The sequence below is a fragment of the Micromys minutus genome (genome assembly GCF_963924665.1).
Source record: "Micromys minutus genome assembly, chromosome: 14".
Classification (NCBI taxonomy): Eukaryota; Metazoa; Chordata; class Mammalia; order Rodentia; family Muridae; genus Micromys; species Micromys minutus.
In genome coordinates, this window is record NC_137983.1 from 42847599 (window position 1) to 42870299 (window position 22701).

General features: G+C 38.2%; 1 protein-coding gene across 1 annotated transcript in view; it reads left to right on the top strand.

Moving 5' to 3' along the window:
- The window catches only part of HOOK3 (hook microtubule tethering protein 3), an 87300-nt gene that overhangs the window by 50123 nt on the left and 14476 nt on the right, over positions 1-22701 (top strand). Inside the window, exons 9-16 of the mRNA XM_080928410.1 lie at positions 383-546; positions 1954-2094; positions 3393-3594; positions 5161-5271; positions 5893-5980; positions 11640-11709; positions 13022-13162; positions 19489-19576. Coding sequence (XP_080784536.1) covers positions 383-546; positions 1954-2094; positions 3393-3594; positions 5161-5271; positions 5893-5980; positions 11640-11709; positions 13022-13162; positions 19489-19576 — 1005 coding nt within the window. The remainder of the gene's footprint in view (positions 1-382; positions 547-1953; positions 2095-3392; positions 3595-5160; positions 5272-5892; positions 5981-11639; positions 11710-13021; positions 13163-19488; positions 19577-22701) is intronic.

The following is a 22701-nucleotide window of genomic DNA, read 5'->3' on the forward strand; positions in this document are numbered from 1 at the left end:
ACCTGTAATCCCAAGCTTCTTGGGAGGCTTATGCAGGAAAATTACTTAAGTCCCACAATTTGAAGTACCTGAACAATGTAGTAAGACCCTATTTCAAAATAAATAGAAATTATTTTTTTAAATTTTTACTTTCAGATATTGATTTGCATGCATAACATTCAAAATAATGTAGGTGTTTCCAATAGAGTGGTTGTCAGTGTGAGGTGGCATTCGGCAGTCAGAGGCAGACAGTTCTGCAGCAGACGGGCCAGCCAGGTCTGCTAGTGAGTTCTATCTAGGTCAGCCCGGGATACATCGAAAGAACCATCTCAAAAGTAAACAAAATCATAATGGTAATTCACAAGAGTTTGAGTTGAATAACCAACAGCCCTAATTCCAACAGGTTGCAGCACTGCAAGAGGAGAAAAGTAGTTTGTTGGCAGAAAATCAGATATTAATGGAACGACTCAATCAATCTGATTCTATAGAAGATCCCAATAGTCCAGCAGGAAGAAGACATTTGCAACTTCAGACCCAGTTAGAACAACTGCAAGAAGAAACATTCAGGTAAAAGGCCATTCCTTAAAGCTAACAATAGAGGGTGCCAGGATGGCGCAGACAGCAAAGGTGATTGCCACCAAGCCTGACTGCCTAAGTTCACTCCCCAGAACCTTCATGATGAAAGAAGTGAACCAACTCCAACCACACACACATACACAGATAGCATTTTAGGACCTGTGGGTAACTACAGGTCCAAGTGGCTGTATAATAAAGTTTCCCAGAGTCTTCTCCGATGTCATGGAATACCTTCACATCTAGGAATCCCATCTAGCTTTCTACTCGGAAGGCACAAGTGTTTCAGCTGGAAAATAACACTGAGTGGGATGGCAGGGCAGGGGTAGCATTCTTTCTGCACTCAGACAGAAACATTGAAAGAAAGGCAGAAAGGACGCTAATGAGTTCCAAAGCTGAAATAGTCAGAAAATAGAGAGATGGCTTTGTACTCCAGAGCACATTCAGCTTTTACAGAGGACCTGGGTTTGATTCCCTGCACCCATATGTCACCTCACAATCAATAACTTCAGACCTGGAGGACCAAACACCCTCTTCTGGCATTCATGGGCACCAGGAAGACAAGTGATACACAGACATACATGCAAGCAAAGCACCCACACTCAAAAAATTAATTTTTTAATTTTAAATAAAAAAATAAAATGAAATGGACCCCACCCCAATCTGAAATAATTTTTAGTAAAACAAATTACTCTAGTAGATCAAGTTGGATTTCAGTTTCAACATTTTGTCACATACCAACATGGGTTCCAGAAGAAGTAAAAAAATTAAATGTTAAATTTTAAACCATTAAAAATACTGACAGAAAATAGAGGGCTAAAAGACAGTAATGTCAAATGTTTTACTAAAAGCAAAAACTATGAAGTAAAAAAATTCAATTGATTTATGTAAAATTTACAACTCTTTATTAAATACTTATGTAAGAAAAACTGAAACTAAGTAGTCTTCAACATGAAATACTTTGGACAAGAGACAGAAAGGACCTTGTAACTCAAAGGAAAGTTGTATACCAAGTAAACAAACCTGCTTAATTAGATATGAAAATAGTATTAAACGATGTTCAGAGAAAATAATGTGAACAGAAATAAGACTAGATAATAGGCACCAAAAATGTTGACATTCATTTATATGGATCTAAATACAACATTTCTTAATACATATTTTTAGTTAAAAATTTGGAAACCTTTACTCTTGTCTCCTGTTGTGAGAACTTAGTACATGAGTTAAACCTGTTCTCATGACAGATAAGACTTGGGTAGAGTTTGTTTATACCTACAGAAGTGAGATACGTGTTCATAAGGAGTGAATTCACATGCTTTGTCCTTTTGTTTTCTTTTTTTCTCCCTAAAGAAAATTATGAGACATTTAATAGTGCATTTTATCTATTTTGTTTGGTTACAGACTAGAAGCAGCCAAAGACGATTATCGAATACGCTGTGAGGAGTTAGAAAAGGAAATCTCTGAGCTTCGGCAACAGAACGATGAACTAACCACTTTGGCAGATGAAGCTCAGTCTCTGAAGGATGAAATAGATGTTCTCAGGTAAACAGTTTCCCTTCACTGTGATCAGATTCGCTGTCGCTCCACCTACACACACACACAGCTCTATCTCGGACGTTACAAACTCAGGCATCTCTGAGTACACATACATGTTTAAAACTAAAGTGTAAATGAATAACTAAATGGCTTTATAAGCACTTAAATTGATAGGTATCAAATATCAGATGTCACTCCACTGGCATCTAGCACTGCCTCTTTCTTTTTGCCTCTCTTCTTGAGTCATGAGCCTCCCGACCCTCATCTGTGACTTAAGGACCGGCTTCATTTCTTTGCTGGCAGTTTTCTCCTTCCTTTCACGTGTTCTCCATGTAGGTGCCTCACTGTTCACCATTCTGTTTCTTTCACAATTTCATCCTCTTTGGATCCCCCTTTTGTTTTAAGAACTAAATGAAAGTATGCAGAGAAAATCGCATCCTACTGTAATTTAGTGCTATTACAAATTAGGGATGTTTTTCTCTTACCCCTGGGCTACTACTCACTAGTCCCTAGCCATGTCTCCCATTTCTCTCAAAGCTGTTAAATGTTTTTATAATTCTTCTCATTTGTCTGCTACCCACCACACCCCATTGCTTAGACTCACTAGATGGCCTTGCATCCTCCTCCTGAGAGGGAAACAACTATGGAAGTTACTCTCCATGTCTCCTTGTAGTCACAGACATTTTGTTCTTTTTCTTCCATTACTAAGACCTTCTCTGCTGACATTCTTAAGTATTCTTGCCTGACAGGCACTGTGTTGTGTCTAGTATTTATTTCTCTTGAATTTTACACACACACACACACACACACACAGAGAGAGAGAGAGAGGGAGAGGGAGGGAGGGAGGGAGGGAGGGGAGAGAGAGAGAGAGAGAGAGAGAGAGAGAGAGAGAGAGAGAGAGAGAGAGAGAGAGAGAGAGAGAGAGAATGCTTTAAAACTTTTTAAAAGATTTCACTCTCCTCAGTGCCCTAAAATTTGCTAATTCCTACTTCCATTTCTCTGGGTGTAATAATAATACAGTAATTGCAAATCATTTGAACATTCCATACTTTATTTTACTTTTTTGCTAAATGTGATTTTGCTGGTTACCCTCCTGTTTACTTTCCTTACATTTTTGACATTCTTAATGAAAATTTTTCTGTAACTTAGGTTATGATTTCTTCTTTAATCTAATAAAACTTAGATTCACTGTAGGTTTTATGATTTAATGTATATTAAGTCCTTGTATTTTCTACTATTTTAACATTGTCTGAAACAGCTGTACAGCTGTGGGTACGTTTCTAACTAATTTCCCATCATTTTAGACACTCTTCTGATAAAGTATCTAAACTAGAAGGTCAAGTTGAATCTTATAAAAAGAAACTGGAAGACCTTGGAGATTTGAGACGGCAGGTTAAACTCTTAGAAGAAAAGAATACAATGTACATGCAGAACACTGTCAGTCTGGAGGAAGAATTGAGAAAAGCTAATGCCGCCCGGGGTCAACTTGAGACATACAAGAGACAGGTATGAGAACAGAAGCAAAATTCTTCTTGTTGCTTCCTGGCAAGGGTTTACCGCAATACATAAGGTTTTAAACTACCAATCACTTCTAGGCCTATCAGTCAAATCAAGTGAATACTCTACCAAGTTTTGTTTTTGTGATTTGCTTTAGTCACTGTGAAGAGACACCATGACCAAGGCAACTCTTACAAAAGAAAACATTTAATTGGGGGATTGCGTGCATTTTCAGAGGCTTAGTCTTAGTCCATGGGGCATGGTGACACACAGGCAGAGATGAGGCATGATTCTGAAGAAGCAGCTGAGAATTCTACAACCCGGCCTGCAGGCAGCCGGAAGAGAGAGTAACAAGGGGCCTGGCTTGAGCTTCTGAAACCTTAAAGCCCACCAGTGACACACTTTCTCCTACAAATCTATACCTCTTAATGCTTCTATGTTTTTCAAAAGTTCTCCTTGATGACTAAGTGTTCAGATATATGCTCTGTGGAGAACATTGTTATCCTACTACCACAAGATTCTTAGCTGTTTTTATATTTATTTCAGTTTTATTACATTTTATTTATTTGGTTGCAGGCAGCATAAGTATGCCTTGACATGCATATGGAGGTCTTAGGACAACCTGCAGGAATCTGCTTTCTCCTGTCACCTGAGACAGTGTCACTATGTATCCCTTATGTCCAGAACTTAACAGATCTGCTTACTAATGATTAAAGTGCTTACCCTCGGGCTGCAGAGATGGCTCAGTGGCCAAGAGCACTGACTGCTCTTCCAGAGGTTCTGAGTTTAATTCCCAGCAACCACATGGTGGCTCACAGTCATCTGTAATGGGATCTGATGCCCTCTTCTGGTGTGTCTGAAGACAGCTACAGTGTACTCATATAAATAGAATAAATAAATCTCTAAATGAATAAAGTGCATACTCTCTTAAGTGCTTGGATTAACAGTCCTAACACTTTCTAACAGTCTGTACCCAGACTGAGTATTCCTCCTTACTCTTCCTTTGCACAGCCAGGCTTTTTAATAAACACTCGACTTCTGTTAACCTCAAAGCTCTCGGTGCCTCTTACTGGTACCTCTCATTAGCCATAGCTTCTACATGAACCACCCACTATGATTTTAGCCCCTTCTAAGAATGGCTATGTAACTGAGTTTTACTCTCACTGGTGTTTTTTCCTATTTTTCTTTCCTGTTTCTTTCCCTCTCATTGTTGTGAGAAAAGAAAACCCCTTTAGTTTCTCTGATAATTGTTATCATTTTCTTCATGACTCTAGGAGCCTATCTTACCTAGACAGATTATGTTTCCTAGTTCTCTCCCTTTCATTAGAATGATGGATTATATAAGCATGGTGTAAACAGGGTTTCCATAGAGCTGTAGGAGAGAATGATGTATTTTTCTGAAATTTGTTTTGTTTAGATTGTAGTGGGGAACATGCTGGGCATTGATGTAGGGCTTTGTACACTAATGAGCATATGTTCTGTCACTAAGCTACGCTCCACCACCTTGATCATAATTTCTAATGTTTCAAATTATAAAAATTGAGATTTTTTATGTCATTTTTATATTTTTATCAGGTTGTAGAGCTGCAAAATAGATTATCTGACGAATCAAAGAAAGCAGATAAGTTAGATTTTGAATATAAGCGGCTAAAAGAAAAAGTTGATGGTCTTCAGAAAGAAAAGGATGTAAGTATGTAATAGGCATTCTGTTTTTCAGAAGTGCAAAAATTAAGACTGGAATTTAGTTCATTTTTTTTACTACATTAATTCCTTTTTTAAATGAACTGTTCTTTTAAATCACAGTTTCTCCTCATTTCCCCAGAAATAAAGATTCAAGGAATAGTTCTACTTCAGTTCTCATTTCTTTAATATACACATATTTTTTATCGTTAGTCCACTTAAATCGTCTTACTCTTGCCTTTCATGTGCATAGCCCTTCTGTTTCCTATCTAGTTAGTATAGAGGGCACTGTTCCACCATTTTCACAATCTGAGTATTTAGTCTTCATCACGAATCTTTGTCTAATGATAAGAATTTTAAGAAAATAGTAAAGGACAAATTAGATAGCTTTTGTGTTTCGTGCTTACGCATGAATAGTGTGTTGCCTTGCAATAAGATACTGGGTACTGTTGAAATAGAAGATAAAAAGACCGTCACTTTCATCTGTTTCTTCTCCCATAACCGCGCCATAAAAGATCAAAGCTAAGAGGAAGCCCATGTTCCCTGTTGTTTATCTTCCTCTGCATAAGGCCTAGACTGCTGCTCAGTAAACTGGTAGAGCTGACCTTTGTTTTTATGTTCCTTTAGAGGTTAAGAACGGAAAGGGATTCTCTGAAGGAAACCATTGAAGAGCTGCGTTGTGTGCAGGCTCAGGAGGGGCAGCTCACCACTCAAGGTAAAAATCTTTATAACCCAAGGAGACTAGTTCTGTCTTCAGTGAAAGTGTTGGGTTCACTTTGAAATGGTTGTAAGAACAGAAGAAAGTGGAGACTTGACAAAACAAAATAAATTAAGATTTTGAACTCTTCAAGATCTTAACAGGCTGTGCTTGGGGGATTGAGTTTACTTAGCATCTTTAAACTAATTTTGTAATCTCTTGAGTTTTATAAGTCAGAATCATCTGTGAGCCTGGATACTTGTATTCTGAAAACTCTCTCATGGCTTCTTTAAAGTGTGTCAACCTTTCCAAGTCAATGATTTCTGCAAAAGTAGAATGGATTTTAAATCATCATGACACTTAACCTGGGTTTGGAGAGGCTTCTTGGCTAAGAGCACTGGATGCTCTTCAGAGGACCTGGTTTCAGTTCCCAGCAACCACATGGCAGCACGTAACTGTCTGACTCCAGTCCCAGGGCATCCAGGGTCATCCATCTTCTGGCTTCTGCAGCACTGCAAGCACATGGTGCACTCGACATAGGTGAAAGCAAAACACTCATACACATACATTGTTTTAAAAATAGATTTGCAAATTCTTAAATGTTTAAGGAAAAACTAAGCACATACAGCTTGTTTGTCACAGGAAGAGAGTCCCACTTATCCCACGATATGCCCTCTGCCATGCTTAGTCAGCACAGTAGGAGACTAGTCATGGCTAGTACAAGTTTCACACTTAACCAAACCCTGGTTAGTTACCTAAAGAGCTTTCTCAGGTAGTCTCTCTCCTTGTTTCCATTAAGAACGTCTTTCATCTCTTGCATCTGTTCTCAGTCGTCTCTGTCACCCCCTCTCCGTGTCTTCACTTCCTAGTGTACCTAGTGTGAATATCACCTACGCCGGTGCTGCTGTCATACCGTTCTCTTTACTTGTTCTTTTGACCTGTCTCTAGACGCTACCTGGTGCACAACCCTGATTCACAAAGCCCAAGTTCTCTGTCTACATTCAAATGACTAATGCTCAAGGAGAGAGAAACATGCACATGCATGTAATGGACACACTTATATGTATGTCTTTGTGTGCGTGTGTGTGTGTGTGTGTGTGTGTGTGTGTAATAGAAATTGCTGATTATCTTTACTTAGTAATGTAATCACTTCCTCTTTGTATTCCTGTAGTTCTTTCTCTTTTCCCCATCAGATCTATACTAGGTTTTTTTCAGAGTTTTCATAATCTAACCTGAACCTTACCCCATTGCTCATTCCCTATGTTGTCAATAAAACAAAACCTGTCTCTTATAAACTTCCATGTTTATTCTTTTGCTATATAAAAATCTGCATGGTTCAATGTTTTTTGTGTAATTTTTCCTCTAGAAGTATTCCCAAATAACTAAGGAATAGTTTCTTAAACCATTTTAAGAACAACCTGAATGTTTAGCAATATAACTGACATTTTCATTCATCGGTGAACTTTAAGTTATTAAAGAATAAGGAGTTCTCTTACATGTTTTCCCGACATGAAGGAAAGTGAATGTGCTGGGTGTGGTGGCTCACACTTTTAATTCCAGCATTCAGGAGGTTCAAAACCAATCTGATCTACATGGAAAGATCCAGACCAGCCAGAGCATCATAGTGAGACCTTGTCTAAAAAATAAAAATAAAAACTATGGGAATATTCTAATGAGTTTCATTATAGCTTTATATAGTAACACTTTGTACTTTGACCATTTCAACCCATTGACCCCCTCATACCCATGCAGGCTTTTCTCGTCCCCTCTCATCCCTATACTCTTCCATGTGAATGTGTCCCAGTGAGTTTAACTAGCACTACTTACATGAGCAAAGGTGAAGGGTCATTTGTAAGCATGTGGGCATTTTACCACTGGAAAATCTGTCTTCCCTCCTCCAGTAATCATTGCCTGTAGATCTCAGGAAGATATGTAACTTAACAAGCATCCATAATTCCTCAGCAAAGAGCCAGGCCTCGTGAGATTGACGGTGACAGACTTAATCTTGTCTAAGTAATCATAGCTGCTGAAAGCTAAAAAGACTAACCCCTTCTCAGCTTTTGTATACTTTCCTCCCCTTTTCTGAGCCTTATTAAGACTGAGGATTCAGTTGTCACTTATTCTTGTTTGGAATTCTAATGTAACCACTACTACTGGAAAAAATAAAAAATAAAAGAAAGCACTAATCTATGGCACTAATGTACACATTTAGTAGGCATCTTGATAGGCATATCATATCCATTAACAAAACAATAGCAGTAGCTTCCCCCTCTAGAACCCATAATTCCTTACCCCACCACCACCCCTACCCCAAGGCATGGGTTTTGTCCAGATTCACAGTATAGGATCTCAAGTTCCTTCCAAAAACAATAAAGACTGCTCACCTTGGAAGCTGTAATATGTTACAATGTGACCCATAATAAATTCCTATGTCTACACATGGCTCTCAGCTCCTTTTCCTTCCACTTCCTCCTCTGTCTCCCTCTTTCTCTTTTGGCCTTCTTCAAAGCCCTTCTAAAACCTTGTCCCTGCACGTCCTTTCTTCTCATCCAATGATAGGTTTCGAATTATCCTGAACCTACCTTCCTGCATAATGACATTATTGTACACTCTTTACCAGATATATAGCTGGCAAAGAGTTTCTCCTGTTCTATTGATGTCTCTACTGTTATCTTTGTTATACAAAAGCCAAAGTCCTATTTGTCAACCGTAGGCCTTACAACCTGAGCAACTGCAGAAATCTTTTTACTTAAGCGTGTGTTTTTTAGAGTCTATATTCTGTTTATTATTCAGTATATTTCTTTGGTGTTTCAGAGTTTGCATTATAGAAGTTTTTGACTTCCTAGGTTACTTTTATGTTTGCTTCTTTGCTTGTTTTAAGGGTAATATGAATGGAATTGTTTCCCTGATGTTTCCCCTCATTGTGTGTATTATTGGTATATAGAAAGGCTACTCATTTTGTGAATTAATGTTGTTATCTTTCCATGATGCTGAAAGTCTGTGAGTTTTCTGGTAGAGACTTTAAGGTCTGTTATTGTTGTTGATAATGATGATGATGATGCTGTTCTTGGGTTCCTGGGGGAGTGGTTGATTTGTTTGTTTTTTTCTCTGTGGAATGGTCCTAAATGTACTGAAATTTGATTCATAGACCTGGCTGGCCTCAAACTTACAGACATCCACCAACCTCTGCCTCTCAAGTACTGGAATTAAAGGCGTGTGCCATCACACCCTGCTAAGGTCTGTTTTTATGTAGAATACTATCATCTGCAAATACGGATCTTAGACTTGTTCTTTTCTATGTATACCCTTTTGTTTCCCTTTTGAGTCTGACTGTACAAGCTAAGACTTGCAGTAGTGCTCTGAATGGGAGTTGAAAAGTGCACACCTTTGCCTGCTTAAACTTTACTATAGAACTCCTTCAGGGACAGACATGGAACTGTGTCAGCCACATGAACAAAGGGGAAGCAGCACCATTTTAGTTTGCACAAAAAAGGCATTTGGCAAAGTCTAAAATGTACTCATAATTTTAAAAACTCAGTATGCCAGAAGCAGAAGAAAATTTCCTCCACATGATAAAAAAAAAATGGAAAACCTTAGTAGTGAAAAAATGAGTTTTTCCTTCAAGACCAGGAGGAAAATGAAGGTATCTGCCATCACCACTTTGCTTCAGGATAGCATTAGCATTTTTAACAAGACCAGTTAGGAAGAAAGAGAGCAGGGAACAGGGAGAAAATAGCCTGCATATTTTACATTCAAATGCAGAAGAATGAAACTGACCCAAAGGACCTAAATATAAGACTTCATCTTGTAGGCAAACATTCTGATGACATTTAATTTGACAGTGATCCCTGCAATTGGTGTCAAAAGCACAAGCAACAAAATAAAAGATGAATGAATGAGGCTTTATTAATATTGAACATTTCAATGCACCAAAAACTGCTTTCAACTGAGTAGAGGTACTCTACAAAATCAAAGAAAGTATTTGCAAATATTTGAATTACTATCCAGGGGTTGAGAAGGTGGCTCAGTGGTTAAAGTGCCTGCTAGGGAAGTCTGAGTCCCTACGTATGAGCTTGATTCTCAGTAAGAAACCCTGTCTCAATATAAAGTGGTGAGCTAGAAGGATGGCTCAGTGGTTAAGAGCACTGTCTGCTTTTCCAGAGGATGTGGGTTTGATTCCCTTAAACCACAGAGTAGTTACCAACCATCTATAACTCAGGTTCTAGAGGATCCAATGCTAAAACAAAAAAATATGCCAGGCACTGGTGGCACACAACTTAACCCAAGCACTAGGGTGGCAGATCTTAGACTACAGAGCAAGTTCTAGGACAACCAGTGTTAGACCCCAAAAAAAAAAAAAAAAAAAAAAAACCCTGTCTTGAAAAACCAAACAAATAAAGCAACTAGAGGAGCAATACATTTTTCTGGCCATTTCAGGTGCCTGGAACAAATGTGGTAGACAAACATATTTATAAAGGAGGGGTGATTGAGAAAGACAATAGAGGTCAGTTGCTGTCTTCTGCATGTGATCACAGACATATATATGAACACGGGATATATATACAGAGAATACCCAGAATAACCGAAGAATTTGAAAATTGAATAATCATAAAAAATAAAACCCATTTCACACATGAACAAAGGATATAAATAGAAGGAACTATGTATCTCCTAAGAAGATTAACAGATGGCCAAAAAAATTTTTAAAAATTTAAAAACTTCACATGAAATAGTGATATCATTGGTCATTATAAAAAGACAAATCAGTTCATTATACAAACTAGTGAGGCTAATGCCCTTCCCACTACCACCATGACTGCAAACAAAGGAAACTAAACATTGATAGGATTGATTGGGAGAAGTTGGAACCACTGTGCATTACTGGCAGGATGGGGCAATGTTATAAAAATAAGTTAGCTAGCTTTTTTGAAATGTTTAAACATAAAATTTTAACATGTGATTCACCAGTTCCTCTTCTAAGTACATTAATAAAAGAACTGAAAGTGGATACAACCAGATAATTGCGCACATTTAGCACACACGTGCGTGCGCGCGCACGCGCGCGGACACACACACACACACACACACACACACACACGCACATAGCAGTATTATTCACAGTCACAACTAAGTAGAAATAATGCACATCCATCAACAAATTAAATACAAATGATGCATACAATGGAATATTAATTATCAGTAAAAGGAAGAAAGTTCTATAATGTGAGCAAATCATCAAAGTAACTAAGTAAAAAAGACCAACACACAATTCTGCTTACATGTCTACACGGGAACTCCTTGACCCAGAGAGATGAAAAGTAGAATAAGGTTGCCAGGGAATTACAGGCAGGAAGAGAGAGTGCCTAGTGGTTAGGGAATTTCTGATTCAGTTATTAAATAGTTGATAACAGGTAATTGTAATAGATAACATTGAAATGTACTTAAGGTATGTATGCCTTAGTTAATTTTATTAAATTTATTAATGATAAATTAATTTTGTAAGGCTGCTGTAACTTGGTCTTTTACTTGAGAAAATTGATGATTTTTGCCTCGTATCCACAGAGCTGGGTTCAAGTATGAATAAACAGGGTAGTGCTTGCCTGCAGAAGCTGCATCTTTTAAGCAAAGGAGGTAGTTGTGCTTTCTTGACCTTGTCTACCTCTCCTTGTGCCTATAGGGTTAATGCCTCTGGGAAGCCAGGAATCTTCAGACAGCCTTGCAGCAGAGATTGTTACACCAGAAATCAGGTAAGCAGAATGGCAGTGAGAGTCACTCACGCAGTACCTTGCAGAGCACTTACTCTCCACTATACGAAGAACTAGCTCGGCTTTTTGATGTACATTTCAGCCTGAACTCAGCATTGAATTTTCATGTCTTAGGCATGTTAGAAGCTTTTTTACTTGGCCAGAGAACTAATTATCCTGGGATCAGACTTAGGAAGCCAGCCCTTCACCAGCCCTCAGAATCTTTTACTTTTCACCATCCGGAAAACAAGTTAAATTAGTTGAATGAATGCATACTTATTCTCTGCAATTATTTATAGGTAAATGGCTATATTCTTTACCCCAGAAGCGGTTAAGAAAGCCTGTTGGTGAAGGATTTTAAGTTAAATAGCAGCAAGGATAAGTCACAACTGTATTTTTTCTGCATATGATTAGATACAACTAAGTAGGCTCTGTATCCTGAGCAGCTAATAGAGAACATGAAACTATAAAGTGATAAAAACTTTACAGCATTTGTTATGGACAGTGAGTTAATATCTGACATTTTTCACTAATGTTAGGGGTTTAGAGGAACTAAAAGCCTAAAATAGTGTAAAAAAAAAATGGGGAGGAAGGGGTTTTAAAATGAAGTAGCAGAATCTGTAGAAATGTACCCATCTTTTAGCTGAAAATTGACTTTTCTGGTAAAAAAAAAATCTTCAGGAAATAGCTAACAATATACACAAAGGCTGTGGTGGTGCACACCTTTAATCCTAGCACTTGGGAAGCAGAGGCAAGCAGATCTCTGAATTCAAGGCCAGCCTGGTCTATAGAGCTAGTTCCAAGACAGCCAGGGCTACACAGAGAAACCCTGCCTTGAGAAAAAAAAAAAATTATTAAAATCTTGAAATAGATCATCTAAACAAATAATTATTTATTTACATATTTTAGTACTATATCATTTAAGTTTTTGAGATATAATATTAAAAGATTGTGGAATTTTAAATTAACTAGCAAGTACCAGTTTTATTTTGAAAAATAAGTATTTGTCTCTGTATAAACACACAGAATTGGAAGGTTTGGTTTCACCAACAGTCATTTTGCACTATAAAGATACAGTCATGCATTCATAGTTTAAGTAAGAAAGGAAATAGGGTTTGGAATTTTCTTCATCATTTCTCATGATACATAGAAACTGTTTCTTCAGATTATACGTTCTAGAAGGAATAACCTTTTGCTTTTATAAAGACCCTGAATTTCTTGCAGGCACTCTTACCTATATCATAATTGGGTCATGATTCATATAGTATCTTAATGAACCAGATAATCAGCTTTTATTTATTTATTTTTTATTCAGGGAGAAACTTATTCGTCTTCAGCACGAGAATAAGATGCTAAAAATCAATCAAGAGGGCTCAGACAATGAGAAAATTGCCTTATTGCAGAGCCTTCTAGATGATGCAAATCTACGCAAGAATGAGCTGGAGACAGAGAACAGGTAGAGTGCAGGTGGGGTGGTCAGCCACAGCTGCTTCCTCTGTGCCTTGGTTTCAGTAATTTTAAAGAAAGGGTTGGGATTTATTTGAAGAATGGTTGCATGCTAGTTTATTTCTTTTTTCTTTTTTAATTATTATGTAATTACAACAGTTCTTATTTTTTCTCCCTCCAAGTCCTCTCTTTCCTGCTAACCTTCAAATTCAGAGCCTCTCCTTTCATTAATTGTTACTGCATGTATACATGTGTGTGATTATGCATATATATTCCTTAATACAATGTTACTTATATGTATGTTTTTTAGGGCTGAACATTCGTCATTTTCCAACCAATTGGTGTGCTCTTCCCTCAAAGGCCACCTCTCCCACCCAACTTACTTGGTTGCCTATAGTTCTTTGTGGAAGCTTGAGGCCTCATGTGTGGCCTTTTCTCATCCACTTTGGGGTCTTAGCATAGTGTCCTAGCTGTCTCTGCTGGGATTAAAGGCTTGTACCACTGTCCCTGACTTAAGAAAGATGAGAGGATTAAAAATGTCTGATACAGTCATACTTCTCACACTAATGTTGGGAAGGGTCGGCTGCTGTGGAGTTGAACTGACAAAGTCTTTTCCCCTAATGTATTGTTTGCCATGGCCTTAGAAGGAGTTATTTTGAAAATATAGAATAATTCAGACTAACAAAAAATTGCTTTTTTGCTTGTAAATTTTCTGTCTTAATATTACAGTTTTTCAGAGTCAGTTACTATAAAATTAGCAGCCTCTTCTGTGTTTAATTTATACTTCATTATAACTTTTCTTCCTTTTGGGAAACTTTTTTTCTGGTAGCCCTAGCTGTCCCAGAAATCTCTCTGTAGAGCAGGCTGGCCTCAAACTCAGAATCTGCCTGCCTCTGCCTCCAGGGCACTGGGATTAAAGGTGTGCAACAACACTCTGGCTTTCTTAACTGATAGACCTAACAGTGTCTTCTCTTTTCTTGCTGCGGTGAGAAGCATTTTGTATTTGAGCTGACTTTTTTTAAAAAATGACGTTTTTATTAAATTGTTGTGTTCTACATGCCTGGGTCATCAATGTGGCATTTTCCCAGGATTTTAATTTCAAAATCTTTAAAGACTTACTGATTTCTATTTTATGCATGTGGGTGTTTTGCCTGCATGTATGTCTGTGCGCTGTGTGCATGCATTGCCCACAGAGGCCAGAGAAGGCATCAGATTCCCTTGGACTAGAGTTATAGATAGTTGTGAATTGCCATGAATTGAACCCAGGTCCTCTGGAAGAGCAGCCAGTGTTCTTAACCTCTGAGCCATCTCCCCAGCACCTAAGCTTTCTTTCTTTTCATATGCATTTACATGCATCCTCCCCTTTCCATCTCCAATGCCTGCCATATCCCCTCTCAAATCCATGACCTCTTCTTCTATAATCACTACTGTTGCATGTATGTATACAAACCTCCTGAGTTTATTTAGTATGTATTGTTCTTATATAGAGATGGTTAGGGCTGCCCTGTGGGGATTGAATAACCTAGCAGGGGACAGGAAGGGGGCACTGCACTGAAGAGAAGCAGTTCTCCCTCTCTCAGCGGCCTGTATTGCCTGTAGCTCTTCCTCTAGAGCTGAGGGTTTATGAGATTCCCCTGTGTACAGTGGCATGTCAATTGGCGACATTACTATCCGGGTCTTGTTTAGGCAGCCATATTGTTGAGACTTCATGTGTACAGTGTCTAGAGGATTTCATGAATATAGATGTAGTTTCTAAAAGGTCTGTATCACAGAAGGCATCCTGGTCTTCTGACACTTAAAATCTTTCAGTCTTCTCTTTAACCTGAATGTTACATGAAGGGATTGCTTTGTAGATGTATTAGCAGGGGATGGGTACCCCATGGCCACTTATTCTTTGATCAGTGTGGAACACTGTAATAGTCTCCATCTACTTTTAAAATGAAGGTTCTTAGATAAGATGTGAGAACGTCACTTACCTGTAGGAATAGGAATACAGTTAGAAATTAATTAAGGTAGAAAAATGGAAGCAATAGATTCTCCTCTATAACCTCTTCAGCAATGGGTAGTTAGTTGTCTAGGCTTACAACAGTGAGTTCACACTGACTAGACCTTAGCTCCAATTACATAGTTCTTGGTTATACCAAGCTAAAGTGCCCATATAGCAAGCATCCTTAAGGATACCTTGCCAGGCCAGTCATTATCATTGTTATGGTTTCCAGGCTTCATGGCTGGCTAGGACTGCTGACTGCTTTTCTCACTCAAGTAGCTTGCGTAGTACCTTCTGATGCTGAAACCTAGTCTGCAGGGAGGAGCCTTCCAGATCAGTTCCAGCTTGATTCCTCTGAGTTCCATGTCTGAAGTAGGTGCTATCTTTAACAACAGGAGCTTAGAGTAGAACGTAAAGAAAAGGAACTTAAAGAGAACTCATTGATCTTTCTGTATTTTAACCATTCTTAAAAGATCTGCTTCTTCCCACTCTAAATTTTATTCCAGTAGGGAAAACATCCACGATTCCTTCCTATTGTTTCTCACATACACTTTAGTTCTTTTCTCTTCAGGAACAGAGCAGGTAGTTTTCATACTGTGCCTATATTATACAAATGACATCATTTTCTGACATCATCACACGTTAGTTCCCACATCTGTAAGTTACACTATGGCATTTTTATACTTAGATATATCATGTTTTTTTTGGGGGGGGAGTTTTTGTTTTGTTTTGTTCATGTGTTTGTTTTATATGCATACACTGTAGCTGTCTTCAGACACACCAAAAGAGGACACCAGATCTCATTACAGATGGTTGTGAGCCACCATGTGGTTGCTGGGAATTGAACTCAGGACCTCCAGAAGAGCAGTCAGTGCTCTAACCACTGAGCCATCTCTCCAGCCCCGATATATCATGTTTTTACTGTGTCTGTTCTCAGATATTCTGCCTCCCATCCCACTCCGTCCAGGCCTCACACGCATCTCTTGGGCCTTTCCCAGTTCTTAAAAGCAGTCTCTATTCTACTTTTTTTCTCTTCTTAGTTTTAAAATCTGAGAGAAAGCAAACTTTTCTTTCTGTGGCTACCTTTTTCCAATATCCTCCAATTCCATCCTGCAAATGAGAAAATTTCATTATTCCTTATGACTGAGTAAAATGTACTTATTCAGCGTTTTCTTTGTTCATCCATTGATGGCCACCTATGCTGTTCATATTAGGTTTGTAAACAGTGCTGTGATAAACATAGGTATGCAATTTTTTCAGATGTAACTCCAGTCCCAGACCCAGGGAATCTCACACCCTCTTTTGGGCCTCTGAGGGCACTGAACACATGTGGTGCACAGACATACATTCCAATAAAACTCCATAAACATAAAATTAATAAATAATTAACTTTAAAAAACATATTTGCCAGCATTTGTTATTCTGGTACTTTCTTGTTTTTAATGATTTGGTTAGTTGATTTTTGTTAAGGTTTCTTTTAAATCTCTTTATAAATTAATTATAAATTAATTATATGCACATTAATCCTTGTCATATGAATAGCTGACAAAAGTGTTTCTCCCATTTTGTCCATGTTTTCTTTCATCTGATATACTCTAACTTGTCAGTTCTTTCCTTTTGCTTCCTGAACTGTTCTGTTGAGGAACTTCCTGTCTATGCCAGGGATCTTGTGTTTTCCACACGCCTTTTCTTATAATAGCTTTCAAGTTCCAAACCTTAAGGTCTTCGCCCCACTTTGAATTGATTTTTGCATAAGGTGAGAGATAGAGATCTAGTTCTGTTCTTCTGCATGCAGATATTTATTTCTCTGGAATCGTTAGTTTTAGAAGTTGTCTTTGTTCCCAAGTATCTAGAACTTTTGTCGTGAGTTGGCTGACTAAAAGAAGAGTTGGTTGATTGAACATGCGTTTCTGGAACCTCGTTTATAATAAATGAGAACTCTGCACTATTTTTTGTCACTAGAACTCTAACTGTTTAATCAAATGAGTGATACCACCAGCATTAGTCCTTTTGTCTCTATGGATGATGCCAGTGGAAGTTTGACAATAATCGCATTGAATCTGCACTTGTTTTGGATACTTTGGAAGTCTTAGCAATATTAATTCCATCAGATGGTCTTCAGTTTCTGTCTTTAGTAATTTTTACTCTACATATTTGGTTAGGTTTATTTCTAGAAATGTTTGTGGTATGGTTTGTTGAGCAGAGGTAGGGGATGTAGCAGTTGTTGGAATTTCTGTTCTGGGTTCTTCCTTTTTTAAAATTTATTTAATTATTTTATTTTTTACATTCCAGCTATTGCCCCTTCCTCTGGTCCACTCTCCCTCAGTTCCTAATTCTATTCTTCCTCCCCCTTGCCTTCAAGAGGGTGCTCCCCCTTACCCCCACCAGACATCTTCCTTCCCTGGGTCTTCAAGTCTCTCGAGGATTAGGTACATCTTCTCCCACTAGGGCTAGACCAGGTAGACCTCTGCTATTATATGTGTCAGGGCCTTGAACCAGCCCATGTATGCTGCCTGGTTGGTGATTCAGTCTCTGAGACCTCCCTGGTTGAGAATGCTGGTCTTCCTGTGGGGTCGTCCTCCAATTGGCTTCTTCAGTTCTTCTCCTAATTCAACCATGAGAGTCCCTGACTTCAGTCCAGTTGTTGGATGTAAGAATCTGCATCTATCTTAGTCAGCTGCTGGTAGGGCCTCTCAGAGGACAGCCATGCTAGGCTCATGCCTGTAAGCACACCATAGCATCAGCAATAATGTCAGGCCTTGGTATTCCCCCATGAGATGGATCCCAATTTGGGCTGCTCACTGGACAGCCTTTCCTTCAGTGTGTTCGCTATTTTTGTCTATTTAGTTATTTTAGATGGGAATAATTCTGGGTCAGAAATTTTGACTGTGGGTTGGTAATCCTGTCCCTTCACTTGGTGCACTGTCTATCTACTGGAGGTGGACCCTTCAAGTTCCCTCTCCTCTCTGTTAGGCTTTTTGGTTAAGGTTGAGTCCTGAGAGTTTCTCGCCTCCCAGGTTTCTGGGACTTTCTAGAGGGTCCCCCCATCTCCCACCCCCAAAAGTTGCATATTTCTATTAATTTCCTGCCCCTCCCATACCTAATCCTTTTCCCCCTTTTCCCTTCCTCTCCCCTCTCCCACCAAGATCCTTCCCTCCCTCTGCCTCCCATTATTTTGTTTCCCTTTCTAAATGGAATTGAAACATCCTCTCTTGGGCCTTCCAGCTTGTTACACTTCTTATGGTCTGTGGGTTGTATCCTGGGTATTCTTGAGACTTCAACAGCTTAGGGGTTCTTTCTAAGAAAGTTTATTTTTGGTGTAGAAATTAAGTACTATTGGCAGGGTTTGGTGGTTTATTTCTTCAATCCCAACCCTCAGGAGGCAGAGGCAAGTGGATCTCTCAGAGTTTAAGCCAGTCTGGTCTACACGGCAAGTTCCAGGCCAGCCAGGACTACAGAGTAAGACCCTGTCTTAAAAAAGAAAAGCTACTATTTTCGGATATTGATTTTTCTATCTGGCTGTCTAACTGAAAATTTTTGGTCAGTTTTAAAAGTTTTTGGTAGAACCTTTAGGGTTTTCTTTGATCTATAGAGATAATTTATTTTCCTCCTTTCCTGGCAAAGTTCTTTGGAACTCTGAAGTATTACGTAGCAAATAATTAAATGTGCTAATATGCCAGATGATCACTAAAATGACATAAAATGATTTTATAATCTTTACAATAGTATTATTAACTCCATCTTAAAACTGAGGAAGCTGAAGCTAAAGAGTATTTAGTAGTTTTCAGTTAGGAGATTTAAAAGTGAAAAGCTCAGGTCTCCCAGATCCCAAAATCCACGGGGCTATATTTAGATTTAAAACACAATGAAGGAGAGAGGAAAGCAAAAGTGAGGTTGTTAGGTTTGGTTTGGTTTGGTTTGGTTTGGTTTGGTTTGGTTTGGTTTGGTTTTTTGACAGGCTCATAATGCATACCAGGCTGGTCTCAAGCTTACTTTTGTACCTGAGGATGACCTCAGCTTCTGACCTTCCTACCTCCACCCCAAGTATTGGGAGTCATAGGTGTGTCCCACTATGCCTAGTTTATACATAGAAGGAACCCAGGGCTTCATGCATGCTAGGCAAGTGCTCCACCAGCTGAGCTGCATCTCCAGCCCCAGAGTGAAAATATAAATAATACAAAAAATTATGTGCTTTTGACATAATCTTTACTTACGATATGAAACTGCCTGTGCTACTGCAGTTACACAAACTGAGTCTATAGTTTGCCAGTGATGCTTTTGGTGAAATCCTTATGAGCACCCAAGGGGAAGGGGTGTACTTGGAGAATTACTATGTGCTTGCTTTGCAGGCTTGTGAATCAGAGACTTCTAGAAGCACAGTCACAAGTAGAAGAACTGCAGAAATCTTTGCAGGATCAAGGCTCAAAAGCAGAAGATGTAAGTTTTCCTATGTTCCGACCATGCTCCAAAAGTTTCACAAAACTGAGAAAACCTGTAGTTTTGATACTTCTTTTAAAATGTGTATCAGTTGTGGAGGCATATGCTCCTGTGTGCACACCTGTGGGAATTGTTTCTTTTCATGTGTTAGAATTGATGCTGAATGCCTTTAACAGGCCCATCTTCAGTTTTCTTATTTGATGATACCAAATAATTTAGTGTTACACTGGTTATAGGGAAGAAATACTGTTTTTCTTTTCACTGGCATCCCTTATTTAAAAGCCCTGTTTTAATTGACTCTGCAAGAGACTCAAAGTTCACTTGTATTTATCAGACAATATAGTACATTGAGCCTATACATCTTATATGTGTTCAATTCATAGTGAAATAAAAGGTTTTCTCCCTCAGGTCAAAGAAATTAAAAAATAATGTAAAAGCATGCCCAAGAAAAAAAGTTTGAATATGAACTTGGTATTTAAGAAAATAAAGCCATCTCTAGTATCCTGTCATTTCTGAGTTTCTGAATTCACACTGACCTTCTTATATCCTTTTATCCTTCTGCACATCTCTGTCATAGCTCTCCTCTGCTGCTGGCACATGCTCACTGGATTATGGTACCTGTGCCATATTGGATAATGGCTTACATCATCTCATGAACTAACCTCCGTATACAGTGCTCAGGAGCACCTAGTAGACTGTCTCTGGCAAAAATAATTGGCAAATCCTTTATACTGAATAAAGCATTCACAATAAAACTAAAGCACAAAATATTTAAGAACAGGGTAAAGAAGAGGGAGGTTAGATGTTAATAAATCAGTTTTGGTTTCTGCTGCCAGTGCAATATAGTCTTGGACATTTGAGTTTAAACTTTCTGGACTGTTTCCATTGGCGAGTCAGATAAAGGAATCTTCTCCCACCTTATTAACATAGAACGTCTGAAAACAGAAAAGAGTTAAGTTAATTACTTTTAAAGCCTAGGAATACTAAATATAAAAGCCCTTGAGGCCTCAAACTTAGTTTGGTTTGTCTACCCATGCATCTTATCTAGATCATCAGTGTGTTGGATTGATTTGTGAGTTAGTTGATTCCTTTTTTTTTTTCTTAAATAAGGACTTTTGTGCTTCCTTCACAACATCCTTTATTTATTCATTCATTCATTCATTCATTCATTCATTCGTTTCATGTACGTGAGTACACTGTCACTGCCTTCAGACTCACCAGAAGAGGGCATCAGATCTCATTACAGATGGTTGTGAGCCACCATGTGGTTGCTGGGAACTGAACTCAGGACCTCTGGAAGAGCAGTCGGTGCTCCTAACCTCTGAGCCATCTCTCCAGCCCAAGTTAGTTGATTTCTTAATGAGTTGGTAATTGTTTTAATTTCCCAGATCAGTTCACAACTACTGTCATTTTCAACATTGTTTTTAACCTTTATAAACATAAAATACCAAGTCTTTTATTGTTGTTCATTGTGTGTGTGTATGTGTGTGTGTGTGTGTGTGTGTGTGTGTGTGTGTGTATGTATGTATCTATGTATCTAGGATCCAAATCAAATGTTCTACTACAAATAGTCATACCCATACCCAATGTCATGATTTTTTTAAATGTATAAATGGTAAATCTCAAAAAAGGAAATTAGTATACTGGCATAATAAAGCTTAATTAGCAGTGTCTTAGAGGTGACGCATAGGATATAGTAGTTCTTAATTTGTTGACATCTCTAGATGCCCTTAGCCAATATGTAAAATTCATTTGGGTCTTGAAAACTTTGAGGTGACTGTTAGGAATTTGTTTTGATAGAAAGGGCCAAGAGGAGGGAACACAGGAGGCAAGCATGGTGAGGTGTCAACTAAGTAAATATAGTAACGCAGAAGCAACCATGTGTGGGGCCTCTGGCTTGAACTAAAACATGATGGGGTTGTTCTTTAAAGGAGCTTGGCATAGCTTAGAATCACTGTGATAAATATAATTAGACACGTGTGCCATTGTTTTAGGGTCTAAGCAAGATTTCCTGTCGTGTTCTCTGCACACAAGAATCAGGTGGAAACTTTTTTTTGTTTTGAAGATTCCAGATCCCTTAGATTAATAACTAGATTAAGGGTATGTAGTTCTTTTACCCCATCAGACTTCTGTTGTTTTTCTCTTTTCTCCTCAATAACCTATAGTGTTGCATCTCAGGAATGTGATGCATAGAGAAACCTCTAGACCTGATTCCTTCCCTCTGAAGAAGACATAATTGCTGCCTTTTCTATTATCAAAACAACCTTTCCTTATAACCTTAAGTCAGAGCATGATGGTCTGCACATTTTTATTATTATTTTTATGTCATTTGTTTTTAGCATGGAAGCAGAAATTCATTGTTATATCCAGTCATATGGATAATTTGAGCTAGCCACAGTATATAAAACTTCAGAGAACAAGACAGGATGAGGAGACCTAGAAGAAAGAGAAATGTACAATTCTGAAAAATGCGTATCTGTTACTTCTGTTCATGAATTACTAAATGGTTCCTTCTCTTGGCTGCTGTGTTTGCTTCATACTAATATGTCCTCTCTGTCTCTTGGCATGGTTTCTGCTCAAGGCTATTGTAAGTATGGCTTCCTATTCATTTCCACATACTTAGAAGTTTTTAAATTGTATACTTTATCTGATATTATAGTTATTAATGCTGACATTTTAGATGAGGACTCATGAAAATGAATATGCTAATATTGCTTTATAAATATGTTTTTTACAATGAAAATTCTTAAAGTGTATCAAAATCTTAATGTAGAAATGCCCCCATTTATATAATTTATTTTGACACAAGCTTTCTGATACAGCCTAGTCTCCTCCTTCACACTTTGATAGTTACAGTCTTCACTGGCCACAGAATGCATGGAAAGGAAGGTTGTTCCTAGGGCTTGGGGTCTCTGCCATTACGGACAGAAACTACTAAATGGGCTTTGACTTAGCTTCCTCAGTTGTACAGTGGGGCTAATATTGCTGTTATGAGGTTCATATCATGTATATAACAGACTTTATTTAGTGTGATGTCTACAATATTGGCCTTGTATTTAGTTATTTTATTATATAAATTGTAATAATTCAAAATAATTTGTTAGGATCTAGTCGAAACATAATGT